Source organism: Larimichthys crocea, chromosome XXIV (assembly GCF_000972845.2).
Source record: "Larimichthys crocea isolate SSNF chromosome XXIV, L_crocea_2.0, whole genome shotgun sequence".
Taxonomy (NCBI): domain Eukaryota; kingdom Metazoa; phylum Chordata; class Actinopteri; family Sciaenidae; genus Larimichthys; species Larimichthys crocea.
In genome coordinates, this window is record NC_040034.1 from 2,053,174 (window position 1) to 2,080,766 (window position 27,593).

At 42.0% G+C, this 27,593-nt stretch overlaps 1 protein-coding gene across 4 annotated transcripts in view; it reads left to right on the forward strand.

Annotated features, from left to right (window-relative positions):
* Positions 1-266: 266 nt before the first annotated feature.
* The window catches only part of sash1b (SAM and SH3 domain containing 1b), a 50,708-nt gene continuing 23,381 nt past the window's right edge, over positions 267-27,593 (forward strand). The window contains exons 1-2 of one of the 4 annotated variants that reach the window (XM_019277872.2): positions 267-453; positions 1,005-1,550. In XM_019277872.2, the coding sequence (XP_019133417.2) occupies positions 1,104-1,550 (447 nt within the window). In that variant the 5' untranslated portion in view covers positions 267-453; positions 1,005-1,103. The remainder of the gene's footprint in view (positions 454-1,004; positions 1,551-27,593) is intronic. The other 3 variants (XM_010743935.3, XM_019277871.2, XM_027274982.1) reach the window with 3 other exon arrangements.

Sequence of the window (27,593 nt, forward strand, 5' to 3'; positions counted from 1 at the left end):
GATATTGTGCATTAAGAAATGATATTAAAAAGTTGGATTCGCTGCATTCCAGCAGCTGTTGTCAAGTGATATTTGGGGTTCAGTATCTTTTAGTTTCAGCATCTTGATGGCAGCACTGACAATAAAGGTGACTTGATGCACACCAATATACAATAAAATGTAATTCATTTGATAATTCAAACCCACAGGATTACATGTGTTATTTTTTTTTTTTTGTATTTTCATTGTTTATGTTTTTTAAAATTCTGTTATTTTTGTCCTACATTTCCCAGAAGCCCCTGCAGGTGGCGCCAGTTGCCCGCGGCTCTCCCGTCGTCCGGCGGGGTGACGGTGAAGCCGGAGCGGCAGCATCACACTGCCTGAGCCGGCGGATGGAGCGGGAGGGACCGCAAAGTTAAAAACACGGCGGAGAGCTCGGCACAAAGTCAGCCACAACAAGTGTACAGAGAGCAGGTATATATAAATATATATAAATATATAGACAGAGAGAGTTTTTAATACTTACATGTGACAGCGACAACCTTTGAGAGGTTTGCTCCGGGATGGACGTTGGACGGACCGGAGCGTCTCTGCTCTGTTTACCCGCTGCGATGAGTGAGACAAAGGGGATGGATGCAGCCCGAGGAGCCGCCGACTGTTAAAGGAGGAGGATAACTTCACGGAACAAAAACATTTAACGGTTAACTTTTAACGACGACGGAGAGTAGCTACGTTTAATTTTCAAATTGGGGCTGTAACGGTTAACTCCTTCACCTAACGGCTGCAACGGTTAACTCCTTCACCTAACGGCTGCAACGGTTAACTCCTGGTTAACTCCTTCACCTAACGGCTGCAACGGTTAACTCCTTCACCTAACGGCTGTAACGGTCTCATGTTAGTGGTGGTCTCTGAACTTGGACGCCTCCAGGGTCACCAAGGGGAGCTTGAACCTGTCTTCCTTCCTGGATTGGGCAAAGCTTAAAGGTTGCATGCACTCACTGTGTTTTTATTTTATTTTATTGCAGCTGGCCAGATGTGGAGTATTAAACTTGGGACACACATCCCTGCAGCCAGGTGTGAATGGATATATTTAAGGTAGGCCTCCTTTATATCCTGTTTTTAAAATGACCCAGGGGCCAAACCTCGTCCTGGAGTGGCTGTCCAAGCTCCACCTGGCTCACTATGTGGAGTCATTCATTGACAATGGGTATGATGACTTGGAGGTGTGCAAACAGATCGGGGAGCCAGACCTCGATGCCATAGGTGTGCACATTGAGTATCACAGACACAGGCTCCTGACGGCGGTGCAGACGCTTAAAGACGAGGACAAAAGGAAGACGCCGAGCTACTACTTCACCTTAGAGGCTCTGGATCCCTCTGCCTGCAACCAGAACAGAGAAAATGACTTCAGGACTCCACGGCACCAGACGTCCTGTCCCGGAAACCATAACCCGAGGGTCACAGATTGTAACGACTTTGTGACTTATCCCAAACTCAAGCTCAAGGTGCTGATAAGAGATAAACTCGCAAAAGATGGAATCAACCTCGGAGAAGCACCTTACACCTTCAAGGTAAGGTTGCTACACTGTGTTGATGCTAAATGCTGCCTCTTCAAAGCCTGTCTCACGGGATTTAACACGCTTACTTTGTCGTGTTTGTGATGTAGAGTGTGACAAATCTTTTTGATGGCGCTGACATCCTGTGATTCTTCTGCATAGCTCACCAACATGCTTTGATTTCTCTGACAGCGGTCTACTGGAGAGTTCACATTCTCTAGAACTTCATCTTATCACTAACTTTACTGGACTCTTAATAAATCTGTGGTTCTGATCTTCAGTATCTTCTGATCTTGTGCATTAAGAAGTGATATTAAAAGGTTGGACTCACTGCATTCCAGCAGTTGTTTTCAAGTGATATTTGGGGTTCAGTATCTTTTAGTATCAGCATCTTGCCCAAGGACACTTCGACATGCAGACTGGAGGAGCCGCTGATCCCTCGTCTGATCAGTGGTCGACCCGTTCTACCTCCTGAGCCCCATTTTAGTTCTTTCATCCCAGATCCCAGGATGCCGTTCGATTCTCAGAGGATGGGCCATGAAATTGTTGGATTCATCTATGGTGGCCTGTCTTTCCAATGGCTGTGCCATCATCCTGTATTGCCCATACCATGGTGACCATGGTGTGCTTTACACAATGGTTCTCTATTAATTAGTACAGGTGGGGTTAGAAAGATAACTGATCGTTGAGTCTCATTCCCAGAACATGAAATACCAACGTAAATGGGAAACAAATATAGGTGGCTAGAAATGAGCCATGAGACCCTATAAGTTTAGTTGAAACTTTATCAATATGTATAGGTATACTATAGGTGGTGTTTGTGTTGAGAATGAGACTCAATGATCAACTATCTTCAAGCAACCAACCCAAAGCACGTGTATTTGATGACATTTAACCATTAACTCCTGGTTTGGTTGAATTCTTGGTTGAATGCCACCTATTCCGTCTTAGGAATGAGACACAACAGTCAGCTTTTGTCCCCTATGACTGATGATCCCAACTTTAACCTTGGGGCAGCTGTGGTAGAGCAGTCATCTACTAATTAGAAGATCGGTGGTTCGATCACCAGCACCTCTAGTCTGCAGTGTCCTTGGGCAAGATACTGTGCTATCGCCATAGCTCTCCTCTGATGAGGAGGTTGGGGCAAAGTGAGTCGAGGGAAAAAGCTCCAAACACCAAAACCAACACTGCTAATATTTTGGCCTACAGTGATGTCGTGCTGTAGGGTGGCCATGGGTCAGGCGGTAGAACGGGTCGTCCATTAGTCTGAATGTAGCCGGTTCGATGTAGTGCTAAACCCTCTGACCTCTGTAGGCGGAGGTCACTGGGACAAAGCATTAGGCTGTTGATGACAGATGTTTACTCAACAAATAATACTGGTATAATACTCTGGTCTGACAACCGTCCAGTCTGTGTTGACAGCAGGGAGCGTCGGTTAATATAATTGCAGAGGATTGTTATTCGGGCCTTGGCGTCCATTCAGTCGTTAATACACTCAGCGAACGGCGTGAGGCCAGCCAGAGGCCAAACTGTGGCACATTTGGCTTATTTGGCAACAGCCTGCTGCCATCGTGTGCAAGGCGTGATTGATGGATTCTAGATTTGATTATATCACAGAGAACTGAAGTTTGCCATCACACAGAACAAGGACCCGTTTCCAGCTGTATTGTAATCAGAATGAATCCCTGCTAAGCAACACTGTTGGGACCCGAACATCTTTACACTTTCAGACCTAAGGCACGCACGTGGCACTTAGCCCAGAGAGAACTCATTCTTTTAACTCACATTCATGCTCTCGATCTCGGTTTTGTCTTTCCTCAGCGGATTCATCTACAGTGAATGTGGTCTGAGAGAGTGTGTGTGGAGAGCTGATCTTTATGTCATAACAAATCACAGAGAATACTGACCCCGCTTTACTAGATTACGTTTACACAAGCCTTGCTTTTGTGCACTCGTATGTATCCATACACAACAATTGCTAGAGTTTGCTGTATTCTCACGTATTGTAATAATCGCAGACTAATTGGAAAAGCTTATTTTTACCTCTCCATGGAGCCATCACCTTTTTTTTTATTTATAGATATATATATATAAAATAGTTGCAGTGTACACAACATTACTGTATGCTTCTAGCCAGTTTAACAGCTCCACAAATATACTGTTCATGAAAGATTCAGAGGCTGTAAACTACTAAGTGCAAAGGCACTTTGTGACTCACTCCCAAGCCTTTTTGTAGGTTACAGTCAACGCCAACACTGTTAGAGTCACCCGGAAAAGTTTCTTCAGACCTAAAAACGTTGCTAACTCTGGGGTCAGCAGGACGGAGGTTTTAGGTTCATTCACAGGCCAAAACATACGAAAGATGTTACTGAAGATGATTTTACACTAGTGAATGGGATAGAAGCTGACAAATCCGTTATCTTTAGCACTGAGTATTATGTCTTCATGCTACATTTCTCTAGGAAATAGGGCAGCCTTTCTGGCTAGTTAAACTTCTAAGTAACTACATAAGGATACGCATGATCATTCCGTTCATTTATGGTGTGAATGTTGAACACCGGCTTGCTTTGAAGAAGCTCGTCAGTAATAAAGACTCGATTTTAAAACAGTCAAGTGAGACAGGTTGGCTCTGTGTGATAACAGCATTTCGGAGCAGTTTGGCCGTTCAGGTTCATCAGATCGAGTCCATTAAACAGTTGCAGGATGCAGGTATGTAGGCCACTATGGCCCATTTTCTTACCAGGAATAGCATACAGCCGCTTCAGGCTATGTCTGGCTCTGCCAGCAACACTTCTTTGTTTAAACCTGTGCAGAGCGAGGCCAGATATCAGTATAATTTTAATATATCAATACTGTGATCTCTCTCTGCATTACTCTATAGTGGCAGCTGCTCTGGTTGCATAATTTTCATACCATACTGTCACTTTTTTTACGCTCGTGTGACTCACATTGTCCTTGTTTGTGTTTATCCAGGTGAAATCAGTACTGTATGTCCTCGAGCTGTATTCTTTCCTGCAGTTCAGGAATTGCAGTGATTTGCCTCTATAATGCCACTCTGCCTCTCAGTACGGGTTCGGGTAGTGCAATCAATTCCCAAAGAGCAACGTGCTCCTCTGACTACTCTGCACGCATGACTAGTTCACACAGGCCCAGAGGACCTATTAGTGACTACGAGGGAGAGAGAGAAAAAAAAGTAACGCGATTAAAGCTGGTTGAGCTGTAAACGACCTAAACACTGGCACCGTGACTGAAAGTGTGTGAGAGGTTTCCACAAAATCAACATCACAACATGGAAAAGCAGAATCCAGCCTAAAACCAAAACTCCCAGGACGATGTTAAGAACCATGACCGTGTCTGTCCCAAAGGTAGAACCCAGATAAACAAACATTTCAGCAGCCAGACGAGGTTTGTGTAGCTGTAAAGGTCTTGTCATCACATTCGGCAGTATTTTGTTATTGTCTCATGCTCACACGAACCTGGATTGATCTGGACATGTTGATTTGTAGGAATGATGTGTTCTGTAGATGAATGCCGGACTTTCTCCAGACTAATCCGCTCACAAAAATTGCACTTTGACACTTCAAGTCTGTTTAGAAATGTCCTGACCTGACATTAGAGGTTTTGGTTGGTGGAGATAGGATGCACTTCCATGCTGCAGCCTCTCGATCTGGCCTAAAACATAAAAATCTTGCTGATAGGTTCAGCAGTACAAATCAAGATTATAAAGCTTTCTAAATCATTTGACAGCAAAGCATAATTCAATGTCCCTGTTTAGATTCCCGTTTTATCAGTCTAAACAAAGAGCTTCAAATCCCTAGAAGGACTCACTGCAGTGCCCACCTAGCCTGAAAAACATCCTCAGAACGGGAGAACAGATCTTAGTCTTTCAGAAGATTTCCCCCGTGTTGCTCTGCTAGAGGATCGGAGGACAAGCAAAACCAGCAGGCCGCTTTTGACAGAAGAAAAGCCAGCCTGAATAGAGCCTGGCAAAATACAAGCTCTGCAGCAGCTGACAGCTGTCGCTGCCTTTTGTTGCCATTAAATGGAGACTGAATGGAAGTGTTTTTGTCGGACAGAGTTGGGTTTTAAAACACCAGCCCTGCTTTTACCATGAGGACCTGTAAATAAATGACAGACGGCGGGTTTGTAGTTTAATGGTTCACAACATCAATCAGTTTTTCCTCTGTTGACTTCAGTGCTTCATCCTTATTGTCTTCAGAACAGGCAACTTGTTCGGGCAACCGTTCCTCAAGGCAAGTTAGGTCAATTTAAAACTCTAACTGGGTTTGTCAGATCTGTCAAATAACATTGTGTTGTAAACTCATTAGCATTATCACCGGGGTTGCACTGATTAGTTCTGTTACCTTATTTAGCAAACTAGTTTCTTCATCACTATGAAATTCTGTGTTTTTACCATCATTCACTGGGTCTCAGCAGACCAGCGACTCATATGCCAAAGCAATCCCTGGTCTCATGTCACGCAACACAAACAATTCCAATGAGTTCCACACCGAGGAATCATGTTTCTACTTCTTTATTTTCAATGTAGCTGTTCAACCAAGGCAAGTACTTTTAGTTTTGTTGCACCTGGTGAACAGCCTTTAGTAGGTACACTATAACTTCCTGATTATATACAAAACACAAACGCTGTTAATAACTAAAAATCCTATAAATTCCTGTCTGGCTTGTTAAATAATTTCAGAATAGGCTGACGACAGTGTAGCCTCTGGAGGCAATGGCCAGTATTTCTGGGTTTCCGGTGTAGCCAGTATATATCCAGAAAAGGGATAACGTATATTTGGGCCAAGAATGACGAGACCGACACGTTTCTGCTAATTTCCATGAACACATATCTGCACACAAAAGCATAATAAATAAGTAAATAAAAAGCTAACTTTTCGTCGGATGATAGCAGATTCCAAAATTCTGCCTCTTTCACCTTCAACTGTTGCAACCAAAGATGATCTGGGTGTGGTCTTCTCTTCCTAATCTCCAAACCTCCACCATCAAGTGTTGTGAACATTGCGTTGCATTGCCAGAGACTCTTGAGGAAGTAACTTAAATTTTAGTTTGGTGAAACCAGGATGACGATTCACCAGAGAAAATGTTGATACTCCAGCTTTTACTTCTTTGGTGACTGTGGGCCGAAAGAGCCGCTCACAATCTGCGCTCACATTCACGTTCAGTGCTCCCATTAGAGTCCATCGACTCAGGACATGCCGCTGGTCTCTTAAAGGAGAGAGGCAGCGTGACACACACAGGAGATGACTCTTCAGTGAGGCGTTTCTTTCAAAGCCCACTCAACTGTGATTGGTCAATACTGAATATATGAATTCTAATTTGTGTGCGATCTAATCTACTACCATCATCTTTCTTGACTTTATTCATGTTCTGTCAGTATTATTCAATCAAACCACTGGGCCATTATAGAAATATTGCTGGATTATTGCACTGAGGGGGGGGTGGTGGATATTCCGCATAGCACTCAAAAGCTTAACATGCCATGACCACGCTTGTCGCTTATAGTTTGAGATTCAGTACATTCCTGTCCAGCTTGTTACTCATGCAGTAGCCTGTTAACCTCCCCCCCAACAAAACCAGGACCACAAGGGCAGCTGTCATTGAGACCAGCACATTACTGAGCCACTCCACATTACATCACTGCTGAATGATAGCAGACATGCATATGTTCACGCAGGGAATGCCGCGCTATGTATAATGTAAACCCCGTGTTAAGCAGGCCGTAATCACTGACCTATATCTGTGAATTTAAGATTGGAATTGTCCAGGGTCAGCGGACTGGAGGTACATCAGGGTTGTAGCTTGTAGCTCGGAGTACTGCGTTTCTATCCGGTTAATTTTCATTTCCATAAGCGCTCGCGTGTGCGCTTCAAGAAGAAATAATTCAGAAGAGCATCTGGAGGGGGCTTCGTCAGAGAAACCAAGGCGAGTGCAGCACGCACTCAGTTTGTCCAGCAACACACCATTCATGTTCTTGTTCTGAACTTAACAGTGTGTAAGATCAAGAAGGGAGGGGGTTTATTCTCTGAATGAAAAGTATTTAGTGTAAACATTTCCCTTCAGCACCCCTAGCTATTGAAAACACTCTTTACCTCTCTGTTGCTTCAGCTATTGTATGACGAAGCAGGTCTTTGAAACTATGGGCGCCCTCTGAATTTAAATCACTCAAGAGAAAAGTGATAGAGAGAGAAAGCCTGCGAGATTTAGTTGAACTGAGAGGAAGTTTGACTCATCTTTGGACTGCTGTCCTTGGGAGATTTAAATGTCTCTGCACGTATAATTTGATTATTAAAATGAGTTGATTTGTGATATCGGGACATTTAAATCAGAGACGTCAACACTGCTGAAGTAAATCCAAGGATATGAAGAGTCTTTGTGGATTAGACCCCATCATGACATCATCTTGAGAGGATGGGGGTTGATGCCACGTTCGCACAGAATATCTGAATGGTTGTGAAGCGGAGCAGGACTTTCCGATGAACACATTGGAAGGACCCCCTGGGCACTGAATGTGATGAGCACCGGAGGTGACCGGGGGAGGTGGAGGAGGGTCGAGGATCAATTTGACTGAAATGACAACTGACAGCAGCAGAGAGAGGAACAGCTTTAAACTTTGACAGCGACGAGATGATCGACGAGGCTCTTGGGGGGGTGGTTTGTGGTAAAACAGGATAGGTTTAACCGAAACAGTGAAACACCCAAGGTCAGCTGTGAGTAGAAGTGGGAAAAGAGAGCAGGATAGATGATGTAAATAATGAGTAAGCATGAAGATAGTCAGTCTTCTTGGACCTCTGCTAAGATAACCTGAGTCAGTCCTACTGTTTTCCCCTGTTGATACATTAGTGGACTATCTTTTTAATGTCATGTGATGTTCTTAAAGCTACTTAAGTTTTCATGCTTTTTTTGTCTGCTTTTCCTCGTTTACCACCACAGCCTCCAAGAATAAGTAAAGCAGAAACAAATGACCACTTCTGAACAGCAGAATTTAAAATCAAAACTCTATAATTGACTTTGGACTTGGCTTTGTGCGTCCAAAGATGTTTTCGAGTCCGTCTCTGAGTGTTTTGTCACCGCTGGGTTCTTGGAAGTCTTTGAGCTACACTACATTGACCTTGATCACTTTCCTTTACAAGAGTCTTGCCGTGCTCTCTGCTGGGCTATTTTTGTTGCGTGTGCACGGTGGCGGTCAAGCAGACGAACCTGGTCGCTAGAGATGGATTGGAGAGAGGCATCGTTTCTGTAATACGTTGCTTCGTCTTCTGCATTTTGCATGATTGGATACAATGTATTGGTACATTGTAAAGGGTTTATGTCATTCATATCATTTTATTTCATATTTATCAAAATATAGTAATTCATCTACACCATTTTAATCTCTCATTGTAACAGAAATCAAATATGAAAAGTGTTTTTTTTACGGTTATATCAGACTGTCTGTTTCTAGTTACTAAATGTTTTGTCAGGATGAATTTGACCAACTCTGTGACCAACCTAAGCCTGACTGACCTGTCTGGTTGCCCTCAGACTAACTACAGTAATTCATCATCCATAAACACTGAAACACATTTTGGCGTGACAATAAAAGGGGCCTAGATTTTTTTTTCATTCATCATTAGAGACATTGCGATCCATTAGTGCGGTATTTGTTTTTGAAATATAGGTCAGCTATGGATTGCAGCTTACAGTTTGTTGTCATGTTCAGTACATTCGTGCTAATTCTGCATGACACATATTAACAGTGTGACTCACTGTCATTCAGTGCAAGCTAAAGCATTGTTAAAATGATGCGGCTTCAGTCAGTTTTGCACGATTCTCCATATAGGATGACACTGAATGAAATTCTCGGCAGGGTCACGTAGGTGATTTTGGTACTTTATTATATTTTGGTATTAATAACGTCCGTCTCCAGAGCAACACTGCCTTATATATCTTAGTACTAAAGTCAGAACACAATAATGAGATCAAGCAGCAACCTCCGTGTCTGTGACGTGAAGCCTATGTGGAAGTGCCCAAAAAACTGCAGTTCCTCAAGCGTCCACTTGAGGCTGGCTCCAGAAGTGAGTCAGTCTCCATAAGTCAAAACTTTAACAGCAGAAATAAACATGTTTACAGCCTGGTACAAAAAACTGTTTTGGTCTCTGTAGATAATTTCCCCGTTCATGACAACTGTACTGAGGGTGAATTTATATACAACTCACCTGTTCAGGTTATATTAAGGCTTAAAGTTATGATTATGGATTATGCAGAAGTGGACGCTTTGATTGACAGGTGCGTGCCATTACAGATGTCTTGTTTGAGCAACCAGGTGTCATTTGGACCACCTCAGGTCCGCTGATGATTCACGTCTTTGCTGATTTTTAGATTAGCTCGGAGGCGGAAGAGGCAGGACTACAAACATGGTGGCGGCTAAAGCCACGGATTCTGAGCTGGCCTTCAGAAACCTGTGAGTGACGTCACACATTACCTGTCAATTCACACTCCATTCACCTGTCCATCACCTGTCCACTCACATGAGATGTATGGACGTGCAAATTATAGGAAGGATGCTAATCGACTGTTTAAAATCTCGTCTGTCTTTTCCTCCGCTCAGAAACTCGTAGGCGTCCGCAGCTCATTCAAAATGCAAAAGTCTGAAAAGAAAGAACAAAAACTACACACAGTCAAATCTCTGCAGATGTTTGGCAGTCAGCTTTACAATTCATTTTTGCAGGTCAGCCAAGCACTTAACATCCCGTAAAAACACTGAAATACTTCTTCCTGAATCATGCCTGTCAGGCATTTGTGAGCACATTACGTCTCTCAGGTTGTCTGGCTTCAGCTGTTCCCACGTCAAAGTTGAAAGCAGCAGAAGCAGCAAACCACATTAAAGTTTTTATTTTTTTTTTGTCACGGTTAAAATTTAATCGTTTAGTGGTTTACATTTTTGTTCTGAGCTATTCAACTGTTCTTCTGTGTAGCATCTCTCACAGGGGCGTCCGTAAGTCAGACAGGATGTTTTTTGCCTTCTGGTTTGTTTGGAGACGAGTTAACCTAACCGAGCACCGAAGCGAGCCTGGTAGTTATACAAACCAGTGAACTACGGGAAGTGGTTTACATGACGACGAGAAGCTCCATATTTAAAATTTTTAACTGAGCCTCACATCTGGTTTGTCTGATCACTGACTGCTTTAAGGCTAACCTAAAACATCAACAAACTGAACCACTGACGATGCCGTGTCAGTTAACTGTAGGAAAAGCAGAAAACCGTCAGCAGGCTTCGCAAGCCTATAAAATATTAAGTCCTTCTTATGTTTTGTTTGGCACATCTTCTCTCTAAAGCCCTGTGCACAATTGATGACCCCTTCAAACCGGTGCTGAGGGTTAAACCCAGTCTTATCAGGTCAGCATACTTTATCTGACCAGTTTTAAGTCATGATTCCATATTTAAGCATATAACTGCATAATGTCTTGATTACTCAAAATATAAGCTGATTGAAAATTGGTAACCACAGACCGATGCCTGGCTGCTAGCCTGGCGAGCGTTGAGCCATGGAACAACAGTTGCATGCTGGTCTCTGTTGACAGTGACAGACAGAAATGACGTGTGACAGCACTCGTGAATGTAGTCCAATACTGGCTGAATGCATATTCAGTGAACGCATCAATTTCTTATCAAGCGCTGAGTTTCTTTATGCTCATGCTACTGTAAATGTCATGCAAAGATTTCTAATATGGTCAATGGGGCACTTCCCTTCCTGTTATGACCCTGAAGGGCCAAAGGATAAGACCCTAGCAAGACTCTATTATTATGATCTATATATATATACACATATATTATGCGTATTATGATTCTCACCAGCTTTTTCTGCAGGTTATTGTTCTAACATTTTATATTCATGTATTTAACTCTCCTATTTACACAAACCTATTGTTAAATGAAGGAAAGTCAGTGTTTTATATAGTGTTTATTCTGTTTTCACATAGCTATATGACTGTTGAGCTATAATGTAGTGTTATTTGTAGAGTTGGGGGAAGGGGTAACATCTTTACCGGCTCTCCCGTCGACAGCAGAGACGGAGATGTGATATTTCTGTAATATTCTGAAATCAATAACTGCATTTTGGCCTTTCCAGTGGAAATCCTGCTGCGCAAAGGACAGTGGGAATACGTCTTACATACAGCGGGAAGAGCAGTCACACATCAGTACTTGTTTGCTGTTTGTCCAGTGACAGTTCGCCGTAGCGGCTTCCCCGCAGAGTCCGCTGCTGATCGACTGCAGCACAGGAGTTCACGGCTTGGTCCCCATCCAGCTGTGTGTGGTTACTATTGGTTGGATCAGTGCGAGTGAACTTTCAACCCGTGAAAACTGCATTGTATCTGACCTTTCATGGAGGTTATTATATAGGAGAAAGCCAAGGGTCACAAGCCTGTAGTGCAGTGAGTACTGTATCTTCAGATTATGACCCACTTTCCAGCCCTCTTCCTCGCTCCACAGAGGCTAAGACCCTCCTCCCTTATGAATTTCATATGACAACTCTTACTCCATTACACAGCTTCAGCCACAACAAACAGTTAGCCGATCTGCATCCCTGGTGAACCGTTTGCATGGAATATGGCTCCTCTTTTATTCACTGCCATGTGAAACTAAGAAGACACCACCGTTAAATCGCATCCCTATTGGTTCACTAAGAATATTTAACGTGCTTGATGTCACCCTGTCAGCACTCATAACGTATTTACTCCATGAAAAGTTTTACGGAGCAGCTGTGGAGTGTTTGTGTTGGTTTAGCCTCAGGTTCACCCATTTGCCTCCTTTTTTCACTTGATCATTTTAAGCTTATGTGAGCTGCTGTTGTCGTTTTTTCACTCCTCGTCTGAAAGATATAAAGGAAATGTTGTGGCTGCAAGATGATTGTCATCTTCAAGTCAATGAAAAGATTGATAAAGATTCATTTAAATTACACACAATGTGCTAAATCCTGATGCGATATCTTATATTTGGGAGATTCTAAAAAATGTCTGTAATGCTCTCCCTTTTATCCAAGAGTTGGATAAAAGCTGCGTACTACAAACTTTTTCTGTTACAGACTTAGGTTGGAAACGTGAGCCTGAACTAACAACTTTGTAATATTCCGAAAGTAGGAAATGCAAGTGATATCCTCCAGACTGATTTCATTAATGCTCATATAAGTCTAGTCTCACAGAAAGCATAGAAAATCGCAGACTGCCTCGGTTGCACCTTTCAGGGAACATCTGATCCGCAGCCTTCAGCTTCCAGGATCCACATCCTGCAGGATCTAACTAAATCAAATAAGGCACAGTGTAAACTCCATTTTAATTTAGTCCACATTTCAAACCTGTGAAGCTATAGCATACACCATATACTCGCCACTTGCTGCAAGGGTTTGCCACACTTTTAATGTTAATTGGATAAATCTCAATGTTCTCATGTCTTTTTAAATGGGGCGGCAGTGGCTGGGAGCAACTACCTGAGTTAAATTAAGATTAAAAAAAAAAAAAAAAGTCAAATTAAGGTTAATGCTCAGATGACTGTAACAGTAAAGTGCTGTTTTGTGCCCCACAGGTTCACACATTTGCTGGTGTGTTATATTTCACCCCTGCTGGCCCTCATCAAAAATGCATTACTTTCCCATGTGTTGCAAATTTAAATAAAATGGTAAACAGGTTTAAGTGCAACAGACAATTAAAAACACAAGCTCTTACCTTAAGTGCCTTCACGCCGGGGCTGTGCAGCTAGTCGGAAACAAACTAAAATAAATCGTGGTGACGTGCATGTTCTGTGATGCAACAAAGACCGTCAGTCATACACTGCCCTGTCAGTGCTTGTCCATATGTACTTACAGCACATTCAACTGACTCAATGCTTGAACAGTTGAAACGGCGTTTGCATCTATTAGTGAGCAGTAAAATTATGTTTGTTGGTAGTAAATTGAAGAACATTTACTAGTCACGTGTGTGTAGTTGTTAGTGTCTGGTAAATCTTAAATAACTGTCCAGCATCCAGCTTGTGTCTGATCTTTGCATTGGCACTGCAAAGACACTGTTCTCACTCTGCTGTTTGGAAGATGCTGTCATTGTCTTTTGTCATATTTTTGCAGGCACAGAAGTTCCCATCCCAGATCAGAATCCAAATATAACCAGGCAAACGAAAGTGCCAAATAAGACCGTAATGAACCTCTGTCTTCGTCTTGCCTCTCATCAGTCTCATCAAGAGCTTCCGAGCTGCATATCTTTTACATCTTATCTAAATCCAACTCTTTGAATAATGGATAGCAATGTTTTTTCCTGCCTCAGCGACAGTGAAGAAGCCTGTTCCTCTAAAAAAGCTTCTGAAGAGCAGGCCATGCCTCCTGGGAAAGTAGATGGCAGTGAGCGAAGAATGTTTGGTGTAATAGTTCATGTGTACTGTACGACTACGATGCATCCCAAAGGTGAACGCTGGGAAGCTGAGGGAAAGTGATAGTGCTGGAAGAGTATGTTTCTGGAACCATTAGGGCGGGTGTTACGTTATCAACTGAAAGAATCAGGGCAAACAAAATTGTATGCGCATATGCATGCTCATACGCGCATGAAAAGTAATGCCCGTTGTGAAATATTGATTGTCGCTTTTTATATCCGTGCAGGACAGCGTTGGTCAGCTTCCTCTACACTTTTGTGAAGAAGCTGCGAAGTTGGTGGTGGTTTGAGTTTCCTCCTCTGTGGTGCCTGTTTTGATTGTGTAGTCGTGGCGGTGCTGGATGGTTTCATAGCGCTACAGTAGTCTCTCTTGCTTACATTCTCATGTCTCACTGTTTATCGTAGAGCCTTTGTTTGGAGGGCTTAGTGAAGGGGTTGTTGCTGTTGGTATGCTTGGTCTTTAATCTGACAGCGAGATTGTACAGTCAGTTGGAGGGTTAACAACTGTCAGTGCCATGTAAAAGATTAAAACATTGACGGCTCAAGAGGTCAAACGAGAAAGGTCAAATCACTGTTAAGTCTTTTGTACGTGTGCGTCCACATGTTCTGGGGTTAAAGTCCGGACCACCCTAGTTGATTGTTGATATGGTGGAGTTGAGGCCAAAGAAGGTCTTAGGCCAAGCCAAGACAGACCAAAGCACATCACACCTCATTCCAGCCCAAGACCAGAATACCAAAAAAATAGTATACTTGTATTTCCAAATGTAAAACCTATGATTAAGGAGTTTTTTAAAGAGCTGTGTACTCCAACCTTGAAAACCCAACTAATTATTGAGTAACCATCCAACAGTGGCAAGTCCAAGTCAAAATACACATACACTCAGACCAAGAAATCACAAAGGTGGACATAAAACTGTATAAAGTTAGTACGTTTATGGTAAGACTACAATAAACAGCTGAAAGCTGAAACGTAGTCTAAGCTTCAGTCATCTGCCTTGTCTCAGTTCTATGTTTGGATCATGTCCAGATCTTCACTTAGTGTGACATCGTATGTCTGATTCCCCAAATTCCACAGATGTTGGAGTTGTGTTTTAATAAAGGAAGGAGCTGAACAGTAGCCAGGCAACAAGTCCCCCCAGACAGGCTGTGAATGTTAGAAACATCCTCCAGAGGTTGTGCCAACTGGCTTAGTGAAATGTTAAATGAGATGTATTACGGTACAGTCGACCCATACTGCTTGGCAGTCAAACGGGCCAAACATAATAGCTTGGGTATATCCCAATTCACCCACTGCCAACAGGGTGATATTATACAGCTTATGTCTACATAGCTCCTTCCGTGCACTTCCAGAAGGATTAAGGACTTCAAGAAGTGTTTTGTTACCTCGTCTTTAGATAAACTGGAATTTATTCAAACTTTCTTAAAATTGTGGGTGGAAGATGTAGACAGATCATAGAGAAGATTCTACAGGCTCGGATGAAACTCGTCTGTATTTTTCACGTGCTATCCATTTTGAAACCGCGACCATGTTCAAGCGAGGGTGGAATTAATTGGCTCGATTCAATCAATTACCATTTGATTAGGGGATTCCCTCTGGCGCTGTTCTATTGATCCCATTTGGTTGGTCTAATTGGAGCTTGGATTTCTGCTCGCATGCTGGAAGCTGGTTTGCCCTTCGTAGAAACTTCATAAAGTCAAAAACAGACAGAACAGAAACATGAATCTACATTGTTCATAGAAAGATGTGAAACTGCATTATTTACTGTTTTATAATGCATAATCATTTACTGTGATACAATTCCTTTTAACAAGACGGACATCTGCTTTAATTATTCATGTTGTAATTGGTAATGTCCAAGCCGTGGTCCCAGGTGTTCAGTCACATTTACATGTATATGACTTGGTTAACCCCCGATCGTTGACATAATCACGGGGAAAACGAGACATTTCAAACTGCATGTAAGCAGCAAGTATTTTTTTTACATATTACATTGTTTTATTGCTTTATCTTTCTCTTCTCTAGACACACCAAACATCTGGGATTAGTTTGGGCAAACTGGGGTTGTGATACTTCTTATTTTTCTGTACTGACGCCTCATTTTCTGCCTTAAAGTCGACACACGCCCATGAACTGCATGAAAAAACACCCTCTGCAGTTGTTTTCTGTGAGAGCCCACACACCAGCAGCATCATTGTGGATGGACAAACAAACATCCATCATACGCTACATAAACACGCTCTACATATAATCTCGTCGTTTGTTTCTTCTTCTTTCTTTTGTCAGCCAAAATAACCTTTTCGTATAGTGTCGAAGTCCCAGAGTGCAGTGGTGTTGAATATTCATACATTCAAGCACTCACTTACGTTGTAATTGAATTCGGTGCCTATTTTTGGTCAGAAAAAGCTTTACCATGACAACGTTCACTCTGATAGTGCGTCCATTAGGAACCGCGTGTGGTCGGATGTCACAGAGAATATGTGATGGGGAGACTGCACTGTGATGGAAGTGGCTGACCTTGACGTGTTATCTGATAATGTTTTATAGAACGGGGACAAGGGGACATTGCAGTTTTTCTGTCCGTGCACAGTATCTGGCTTTATTAATGCACGCTTCTCAACCTGTAGTGGAATATTTTATACATATTATACTATGAAAATACTACATAGTTTAAGATGAAAATCATTTATGCAATGCAATCATATGTAATTTATGATAAGTGCATTTACTGTAATGTTTTGTTTCAATATAGTAGTCACGTTGATGCACATAGCCAACGCATACATCCATGAGCTAAAATATAACGGCAATAGTAAGCAGAGGAAACATTAGTCTTCAAAAAGTCTGCATGAGTGCCCCTTTTCCACCAGATTAGCCCTGGTTCTTGAACTCCTTCTGTCAGTCAAGAATAGACGATCTTATTATCAGGAATAAAACATGCCTACGGAGTTAATTGTCCGTTTGTGAATAGGGTCGCCCTGCGGCGCTGTATCCTAACATCCGTCACAATGGTGCTACCTGAAGAGTATTTTTTGAGCTCGTATCACTGACAGTACAAAGAATGGACGTATGTGTGATGTCAGCTATAGAGACCAGGCTGTAAACATGTTTATTTCTGCTGTGAAGTTGGACATTTGAACATGGGGACTTATGGAGACTGACTCACTTCTGGAGCCAGCCTCAAGTGGCAGTTCTGCTTTGGCTTCATCTCCCAACCATGGAGGTTGCCACTTGGGTGGTGCATGGTGTACCACATAATACAGAATTATTTAATAAAAGTCTGCTACTTCATCTAAAGCAAAAAAAAAAAAAGTGTTTTATTATTTAGAGTACTCGCCAAGGATATTAGATTAATTGTGTAATTTGTTCGGCTCTTGCTGACATCCCAGCACAATGAAGACGTATAACCGCCGTGTTCAAAGTGTAAAATATCCTAAGAACTTACAGCAGTGTGCTGGCTTCAAAGGATAATCCGCACACCTCGCTGTGGAGCGTTTTCATTATAAAAACACCTTCCCCCGAGACCTTTTAAGTACGATAATAAAACCAATACTATCAAAGCACTTTAAATCCACCCTATCCTCAGCCTAACCTCTTATTTATGCACAGAGGTACAGAGGGATTTGAATAAGCCCTGTGACAAGTCATTTCGGTCAGTGATGCTTGATTTATTCTACAGCACGCTGCAGGTCTCAATCAAGAATACAGCTTTTTTTATTATATTTGATTTTATATGAACTCTATTTTATTGTTTACTACCACTAATACTATTTGACTGTGCTCTGTGCGAGCGGTGCATTTTGGGTAGTCATTAGCTCAATGACACCCTGTGGGTGGAGTGGGTGAGTGTTGGTCGGGTACCTTATTGAGTCTGATCTGGCAGACTGACAGGAGGCCCATTAGCTATTGCATTCATGACTAACCCTGGCCTGTCTCGCTGCCCACTCTGCTGCAGGCTCCCACAGTCATCCACCCAGACATGACAGCTGCGGTAGATACCGAAGCCCGGAGTTCACCTTTGCACTAGCAGGTTTCAGAAGTTGCCATGTCTGCTGGCTTTCACTTGGATTAGTGCGGACAAGCTCGAAATAAATTCCATATGGCACAATGGGGCCAGTGTACCAACACACCAGGACTTCTGCCCCGGTGTCTGGTGGGTTCGAGTCGGGATGACTCACGAGTGAGAGTCCTAGTGCCTCCAGTCCACGTCTAATGAATATTAAAATAATATATTTCGAAAACACAGAGATCTGACTCATTACTGACTAAACTTGTAGCCTGCTTGCATACCTCCCGTTGACAGTTATCCGAGTGGACAGTTTACATTTTTCAAAATTCTTAAATGTCACATAGTTCTTATGTCACTGTCACGAACCCTTCCGAGGTTTCCTTGGCATTTAGGTTTTAAGTTCAGCGAAAAGGTTGTGGATGGGTGGCATGGTTTGGAGGTGAACATATCGTCCTCCACGTTTGAAAAATGTCACTTTAATTTGCAGAACATTCAACAATACGGTAGCTGTGCGAGGATCGCAGCCAAATGCAGACGGGTAAGTACGAAAATGTAATTAAACAATGTGGTGAAAACATCAGCTCAGCCCGTTTGGACTCGGGGTGAAGCATTGTTGGCAAATAGTTCGCGTTTACTTTAATCTCCTTGGTGGAGCAGATGGATGGAGTTTATCCACAGGGCCAGGAAGGGGTCAGGAAGGGGGGGGGGTGTCAACAGTGTATAAGAATGTTTAATGAGGCGCCTCAGTCAAAATACATGAACCCAAATAAAACCAACAGACTGCCAGTGGCCAGAACCGCTACGTATTTTACTTTGTATCTAAATTTGCATGTTGCCAACCAGTTTATTATAAACTTTGTCGACAAGGACATGCAATTCATGTAGACTAAAGAGGGTAGAGAAAAATGTTATGCTAAAATATTACTGTGGTATGATTTCTGGTTTTGACAGTGTGCATCTCATCTTGTTAGGTCGTTTGTGAATCCTCGAATGCATCGCATGACGTGAGTTTGCAGCAGTTCCTCGAAGAAATCTTGTTTGTGCCCCCCCACGAGCCGACGTGTGCCTGCAGGCAGGCTGCATCTATTTGTGGCCTCGAACCACCGTGTTGAATATTCATCATTCAGATGTTTTTTCATGTTTCATGTCTGAACGTCTTACCCAGCCATGGCTTGAACTTTACTTGAATATTTGTCTTTAAAGTCTCTCCTAATGAAACAATGAAGTGAACAAGACAGAGGTCAGAGCCGCTGACATTTAGCGCTCAGCTTTTTAAGGTTCCTCTCTGGAGTCATCCTTGCAGAAAAATTGATTCAAAGTGCAATACATTTTACATGGATGACATGAGGCACAGACAGACCCAGACAGGTTCAACCATGGATGTAGATCTGTGAAGTAAAAGATAGCTTGGATCTTAAATGCTTGGCTTCCCACTGTGGTTTTTTAGCATAAAAATATCAACTTATTATCACAGATAATTAAAAAAAATGTTGCTTTATGTGCTTACATGATGGTTTTAGAGATGGGTAGAGATTTATCGGGTGTTTGGAACCATGGTTGGGACCAAACTGATAATTAAAGGCTCAGTTCAAAGCTCAAAAATAATAATGTTCTTTGAGTTACGCAGATGTTTATTCCTGTTTTCCAAGTGTGGATTAGAGGGTTAGTGTAGGGTTATATGAGGAAACATCAGTGTCTTCAGTGTGCCACATACAGATCACCTTGTCTGCTTTTTTTTTCTTAATATCATCGTCAAGGTTACGTCCACTTCTGATTATTTATGCAGTTTTCTCTGACGCCTATTAGACATTATCACGTAATTGCCTCCATGGCGGCCAATAAAGTCTACACGAGAAACGTGACTGTGTTCATCTATTATCTCATTAGCTCTGCAAAATGACATTTATGGCCCGTCCCCATATAAGTCTTACGTACCGGATATCACACAATTGAACTTCTTTTGTTCTTTAATCTGCGTTTTTTTTTTCCGGAGAAGACAGATTAACCCCGTGCACTTAAATGTAACCTCATGTATGCTAATGCAGAAGCTGACTGAATCGAGTGTGTCCGTAAAAGGTTTAAAGGTTTAATGTCATGCATCTCTTCAGTGCCAGTGTATTTGTATTTAGAACATCACGCTTGTGTAGCAGGGAGACATCCCAGTGCTATCAATTAAAAATCAAATCAGTATTCAAGTTGAACTATCTACAGTATGTTCATGTAAAACATCTAAACAACCATGCTGGCATGGTGCACATGTGATGACAGACATCATTTAGCGCTGGGTGTAAGGATTATCTTTAGAAAAGCTGCTCGTCTTTCTTGAAAGTTGGAGCTGTCTCTTCTCTTGTTCTCCTTTCCGTGTGATTGCACCTGGAGGACTAAAGTAGATCCGTGCTGACAACCATTTGGTAACCGCCTGCAAGGGACGTCATTCGCTTTCTCCTCCAAAAATATTCATGATGTCCGTCATGATGTTTTCTGCATGTCTTGTGGTAAAATCTTTTGTTGAGCATATTTGGTCTCCGTTATTCAGCGTGATTTGTATTGAGTTCCCAATGCAAATCGAGTTGTTTGGAGCTTTTTTAGAGTTACTTTTACTTCTTTTGACAGAAATGAGTCAAGCTTAAGGGGACAAAAGTCTAGGTTTGGTGGATATACACTGAGTTTATTAGTCCCGTTTAGACAAAACTGACCTTGTGAGGCAGCTGTACTCGCTAGATGGAAAAGACAAGAAACATATGTGTTATTCAGACCGGTCAGCGTCCTATGAGGAGCTACTGGCGACTATGTCATGAGCTACATACGTGGTTCGTTTTCCAGTGGGTGTAGAAATGACAGCTTCTAAAGATGTTAGATGCAGTTTTATCGGAAATGAAGAGTATTTCTTCACCGAAGGAAGAGCAAAGAACAGCGCTGAAGAGTTTTCTAATGCTAAAGATGTTTCAGTAAGAGTTTGACTATACGTTATTGATGGTGATAGACAGGTGGGTCATCCAATCACCTGCCAGCTCTTTATTAAAAGTGCCTGCCCAGAGTTCACAGATTAATCTAATGCAGTAGTCTCGCAATAAATCAGGTGTCTCTGTTATATAATGTAGTACAGATCATTAGCAGCATAAACCTTAGTCTCTAAAGCCATCATACAGTTATATGTCCAATATCATGCAACTGAATCTAAAACAGTTTGAACAAAAACATTGTAAGATATTTGTTACTAGTCTGACTTCATAAATATGTACAGTATTTCCAGTGCTGTGTTGCTGTGTGTAGGCATTTATTCTTCTTTTCTATCCACTGGCATGCCTTAAAACACCTGAGCAGAAATAATGCAGAAATCCCAGCTGTTTTCCAAATATTGTCCATTTCGTGATTATCAGACCGGATCCTAATTTTGTCCCCCTTCCAGAGATTTTCCCGAAGGGCAGTGTTTGGACCATAATAAAAAAACACGACTAAAACAGTTCCAGTGGATGTTCCTCTTCCAGATTTCCTGCAGCTTTTGTGACCATGATTAGATTCGACGTGTATCGTGTCCATCAGTGTATAATTACACTCAAACCGCTGTTTGAAACAATGGCAGCTCGGCCTCCATCTTTAAATCACCTTCACAGTGACCCAGACTCTGGACTCCCTTTGAGACGATCACCATCAGTTCAACCGAACAAATAAAATCGTTTACACATTTGTTGTTAACACCTGAGCGGCCACAAATGGTACTGACTTTCAGAGTACGAGCTAATTATTCCCAACGGATTTACTTTCAGCTTCACCGTGGAAGCTGGCATCTGTGTCATGTGCGGTCACCAGATTTCAAACAACCGTGGAAATTCACTCTGAGCTCCGTAGAAATGAGTCGCGTTTGACCGTGTGCCAGATCTTTGATGTCTTTTTTTATTCAAACACGGTTGATGTACCTGGAATCATGGTTTCTCTTTGTCTCCTCGCATGCGTTTCACAGTTTGGTGATCATTTAGTTTCAAGCTCGCCTCTATCATCGTTTACAATAACATCTGTACATCGAAATATAGATCTTTTATATCTTAATAAAAAAACGAAAATGTGATTCTGAACATCATATGAGCTTGTTATGCTGCAGCAGTATCAGTGTGCCATTTAAACAGCTGCTCACTCATACAGTACCTGTGAAGAGCTCCAGTCCGTTGTGTCAGTCCTAGCTGGAGCTGCTGAGTTGTTTTTTTGGCTTGGGTATTTTTTGGCTTCTCATCTTGCGTTTGGCTTCAGTCAAAATCGATAATTAGCCAGACTTTCCACCACACAGCCTCAGCTGCTTAAATAAAATTTAAACGGGTGAATGATTGGAAGCGAGACAAGTCAAATATGCTCAGCTGGGGTCCGCGTTAATTAAAAATCGAGACTCTGACGTTACAAGAAGATACTTTTCTTTTCCCAAAGTGGGAACATGTTAAGGTGACTCTCTGATCTGATTTCAAGACACACTCGAGCAGCCAAAGACAATATCATTTCAGTTAGGTAACCTAACCCTTGTAAAGTCCTAATAGATAACCACAGCAGTTATAATTTAACCACAAGTGTTTGAGCTATCCATGGAAAATGTTTGACAAACACACTCTGCTTACCTCTGATGGCTACTGTTTTATATTAGTTTGTACAAAGGGGACATAAAAAATAAAGAGAGGATGTCAGGAAGCTGCGAAAATGTGCACAATGTGCATTTCCGTGAGGAATGACGGGAAGTTGTATGACAGTTATCGTATCTGCTGGGGCTCGCAGGATGGACGGAGCAAATCTAAATTTCCCCCGTGACCCTCACTGCTGTCAAAGTTGGCAGCTGAACTTCCTTCAAGGGTTTACACGTATACGATTACATAATAAGACAAATAAACACATGATATAGACACAATATAGTCCTTTTATTTATTTATTAAAAAGGCTGTAGCGTATGCCAAACTATGACATGACATTACTGCACGTCAGTGCTGAGAAATAAAACACAACTTGTCGTATGTGGGCTAGTTCTGTCTCTGTGTGTGAGAGTATGACAGCATACGTTAGTATGAGCAAGATCAAGCGGTCAGTGCACGGCCAATTTCAGAAGTAAACAGTCTGACTCAACCACCGGGGTCATTTAGATCTCTCCACACATAATTACACTGCCGAATGCAGCCGAGAGGATCAGAGGAACGCGGCTGAGTCTGCATTTAAACATTAGATTACATGCAAAATATCTCAGATTATTCAAATGACTGTATGAAGATATTTTTACTGCCAGATGGTTAACTATGTGACAACTGTAAGATTAATTATTTAGTTTGAAATTAGAACGTTTTTGAAAAGATATTTTCCTCATAGAGATGCAATGATAAATATTTTAATATATATTAACTAATTATCTTTGGGTTTTGGACTGCTGTTCTAACAGTTTGTTTTTTTACTATTTTATAGACAACACGATCAATCATTGATGAAAATAATTGTTATTAGCTGCTGGTTTTGTACCTCACACTGTACAGTATCTAACATTGGTACAGTCAATCTACCCTCCACACATAATTACACTGCCAGTTTAATTGGTCCGACTTTATAAATATTAATCAATCTCTCACGAGCGTGGTGTAATTCCTTCATGCAATAATGTACTGACTTTTTTTTTTAGGTAATATCCGATGAGGAAATAGCCCCAATAAATGCAACAATGTTTTATTGTTATAGTCTCGTGGAGGGTCCCACCACAATTTGAACAAATCCTTATACTTCAGCGCCAAGCCATAAGTAATCTGTGTCGGTTTCTTCCAAATAAAAGATGAAATCACTGTAAAGTTGAACAAAAGTTGACGGTCGTAGGAGTTGGGACCAGGGCTGAGCAGCATTTTCACCATGTACGATATAATCATGCCTATTTGGTTGAATTTTACATAATATGATACAGACTTTCTAAGAATTCTTATATAACACCTAGAATACTTTTAAAATGTCCTGACACCTGTGACACATCATTGACTAAAGTCCCATTTCACTCTGGGGTTCTCTTCTGTAATATTATTTATATTTATTTTATTCTACTTCCAGCTTGTCGATCCTTGCCGCAGGGTTATCATGTGCCCGGAAAGTTTCATCACCACTTAGCATTTCTCGTTACTTTCTCGTCTCATCGCTTCCTCACCTTGTCGTGGCCTTTATTTCACCCCTGGAGCAGAAATGCTTTTTACTAGGCAACAGTATATGAATCATCTATTTTTATTATCCACATTCAATATCCAAATGCACGGCTGTAACTTAGAACCTCTGACGACGGGATTCATGATATAATGCAGCATAATGCCTCTTTTCATGCATCATCAAGCAAATGGAGGTATCCGACTATAGTATGAAGTGGTAGGCACACGTGGAGATAGATATTAAGCCTAAAGGAAGAAATAAAGGAGAGGGAAAGTGGGACAGAAGAGACAAAAAAGTGAAGGGTTATGAATAAGGAGAGCAAAAGACGGCTAGTGAGGAGACAGAGCGTGTAAGTAAGGAGCAGCTTGTGATGACAAAGAAGGACTGAGAGGTTTTAGATTTTCAATCAAGAAAGCGATCTACTGACCGTCGAAGCTTGACCTTCCTCTGAGAGGGTGAGGGCCAGGTTTGGATGACTCTGCTGTACCGTGATGAAATAAATCCAAGTGAAAGAACAAATCTCAGCAGCTTTCATGAGTCTAAAGGTAGATTTTATATATATATATATGTGTTGTTTGATTAGCAGCACAGCTCAGCCACTGTAAAAACATTGTGCCGCATTAGTTTACTCGTGACTTCTTTTATTGTCTTCAGATATTGATCACTTCTCATTAGTATATTAGTCATGGGGGAAAGACTCATTCACTGTATCAGTTAATGTGCAATTGCATTTGAATTGCCACGTATGTAATATGTGACCTGTAAATCCTACTACGGGGGGAATTGTTCATAATGCATGAATTTAATTATTGAATTTAGTATTCCTGAGTGCTCATGCTTGACTTAATACGGTTTAAGCATTCTGCATTATTAAAGTTTGTGTGATATTTTTACATACATGACGACTCAGGTCTGTGCCACCAGCTCACCTTTACGTGATTTGAGTCTGTCATGATGGAGATAAACATGAAGGCAATTTATGCAAATGTTTCTAATTAAATCCAAGACAAACGTCTCAAAGAAGAGCCTGATATTGACCAAGAGATCAATGCAAAATAAATGTCACTTTATTGACTTTGAAGCATTAATTAACTTAAGAAATTATCTTAAAATATATCAAAATCGCTACAGAATTAATTGCATATCAGCATTTTAGTGTTGTTAACCCGTACACGGAATTCAGGGAGTAATATTCGAGCCTTTGGAGATTAAGCTTTAATAGCTACACTACAATAAACGTTGCAGAAGACGACGACACTGAAAGCGAAACCTCCCCTGGATGCTGAACTGGAGACAAGTTTTCAGGTTCATTATGGATCCTCATGCAATTCTTATGATGTCAGAGCACGCTTGGCTAGCCGCGGTTAGCCTCCATTAATGGATGCAGTGGCTACAAGGTGGATGTCCTTGGAATTGGCAGAGGAGGAGGAAGAGGAGACGGAAACATCCGAGGGCTTTGGCAAATCGAGTCGGACAGGGGATGTTGTCATCAGGTCTGCTGGGATGTCTGCGGTTGTCAAAAGGGGCATGTGCAATCAGTGAGCACGGCGTCCTGAACGTCTGAAGTACATCGCTGCAGTGCTGAGCCGCGAACAGATCTCCCCGAGGAGGAGAGGCAACTGGCAAGTCTTGCGGACATGTTGGCTCTGACTAGACAAAAGAAACATTTCAGTGAGATCTCAGTAACTCCCTGAGTAAGATAACAATTTGTGGTTGTGCCCTCAGAAGATGCAGTTCAAAAGTCTGTCACTGTCTGTGACCGTCACTGTTCAAACACTGACGCCAGGAAAAGGCCGCGCTGGTTGAAATCTATTCATTAGACGTTAGTCACTTCTCAGGTCAGAGGTCTAGTCTTTCTCTTGTATTCATCTGACTTATTGCTGCGTTTTTCAACTCACTGTCTCCTCTGCCTGTTTTTCCCATGGACACTTTTCAAAGGACAAATGTCCACGGGGTATTTTCTAGCCTGATTGGACCAATTCACTTGTTGTTCGCACCATGTAGAATGACCTCATTCTGGGGCCCTCCGCGATCTTACGTCGCGTGATTGACAGCTGCCCTTGACTCCTGCGTTTGTGTCTCGCAGGAGGATCAGTGGATGATTGTGGTCTTGTTAGAGCCGAGCTGCAGCCGGAGACAGCGGTTCGACTTGGCAGCCGTGTCTCTGGAGATCACACGAGGGTAATTACTTAAGCACGGGGGTGAAGGGGCAAATGAAATGATTTCAACACCTCTGAATTACACATGGTCCAGGGATTACTTACAATCCGTTGCTTCCACTGATTCACTACAAACCCAGAGCCGTTCACCGTCTTTCTAGGTGTGAATTGTGTTGAATTTTAAAGGGAGGTCTCCGTATTTGTTTTCAGCACCACTGAATTAAACATGCTCCAAGGAATGGGAACAATCTACAGGCCCTCGCACCCCCCTCTCCCGCTATAAAAACACACTGCCATCCAGAGGGGATGAATTTCTCTGCATGTAATTCAAATTTAAAAGGGATGATTCTCTATTTGATCTCTGCACTGCTGAATTAAGCATGCACCGAGAGACGGGGACAATCCACAAGCGGGGGATCCCGAACAATCCACAGGGTGCTTTCACAATAATAGATGTTTCCAAATGTGAATTCTGCTGCGTTTTTTATTTGTATAACTGAAGGCTTTTTGGAGAATTGTATGTTTTTCCTGCATCTGAATCTAGGCTGTGTGTTTTTTTTAGGTATTTGCAAGATTTAGTGCTGTAGACAAAAGGTTTGTTCTGTGCCCCCCCGTCTGCCCTCTTAATCTTCTTTGCAGTTTCACCCACATCCTTTTTTTTAATCCGGACCCCCTGGCTGCTTTCCCTTAGTGTCATCAATCAGTATTTGTTGCTGCATGCCAGAAGATATCGGTGTAGTTTTGATTAGATTTTTTCTTTTTTTGGAAATTGTCTCCATTTTTGTTTTGCATCTTTTAAAAAAAAAAAAAAATCCTGGTCCTGTCCGCGAGCTTCCTTTCAGAGTTTTCAGAGTGAATCTGGTCTTTTGTCTGTCAGAGATATTTGCTCAGTGGCTGACGGGGATGGAAAGTGGAAGCAGAGCTGCGTATTGCAGACCTTACTGATGCAGTTCAAACAAGACCAGGTTCTCTGTATGCAGTGTGTGTGTGTGTGTGTGTGTGTGTGTGTGTGTGTGTGTGTATCGATGACTGACAGTGTGCATGTCACATCGTGACCCGTCTCATCAGACCCTCTTTTGGGACATGTCAAAATCCACTCACCGTTCTCAGACATGAATGGCTTAAGCTCTTCCACTGATCCTCTTTTTTTTTTTTCTCTATAGGGGGCCCCGAGGCTGTCTGTCTGGACCGGGCCTTTAATCCACACACACATACACATTTCATAGATCCGTTACATATCACTGCTGTCACATGAAAACTCTTGTTGATTGCAGCACTTAGATTCGCACAAGAAAGCAGAATCCATCAGAGAACATCAAAAATATATCAGCATC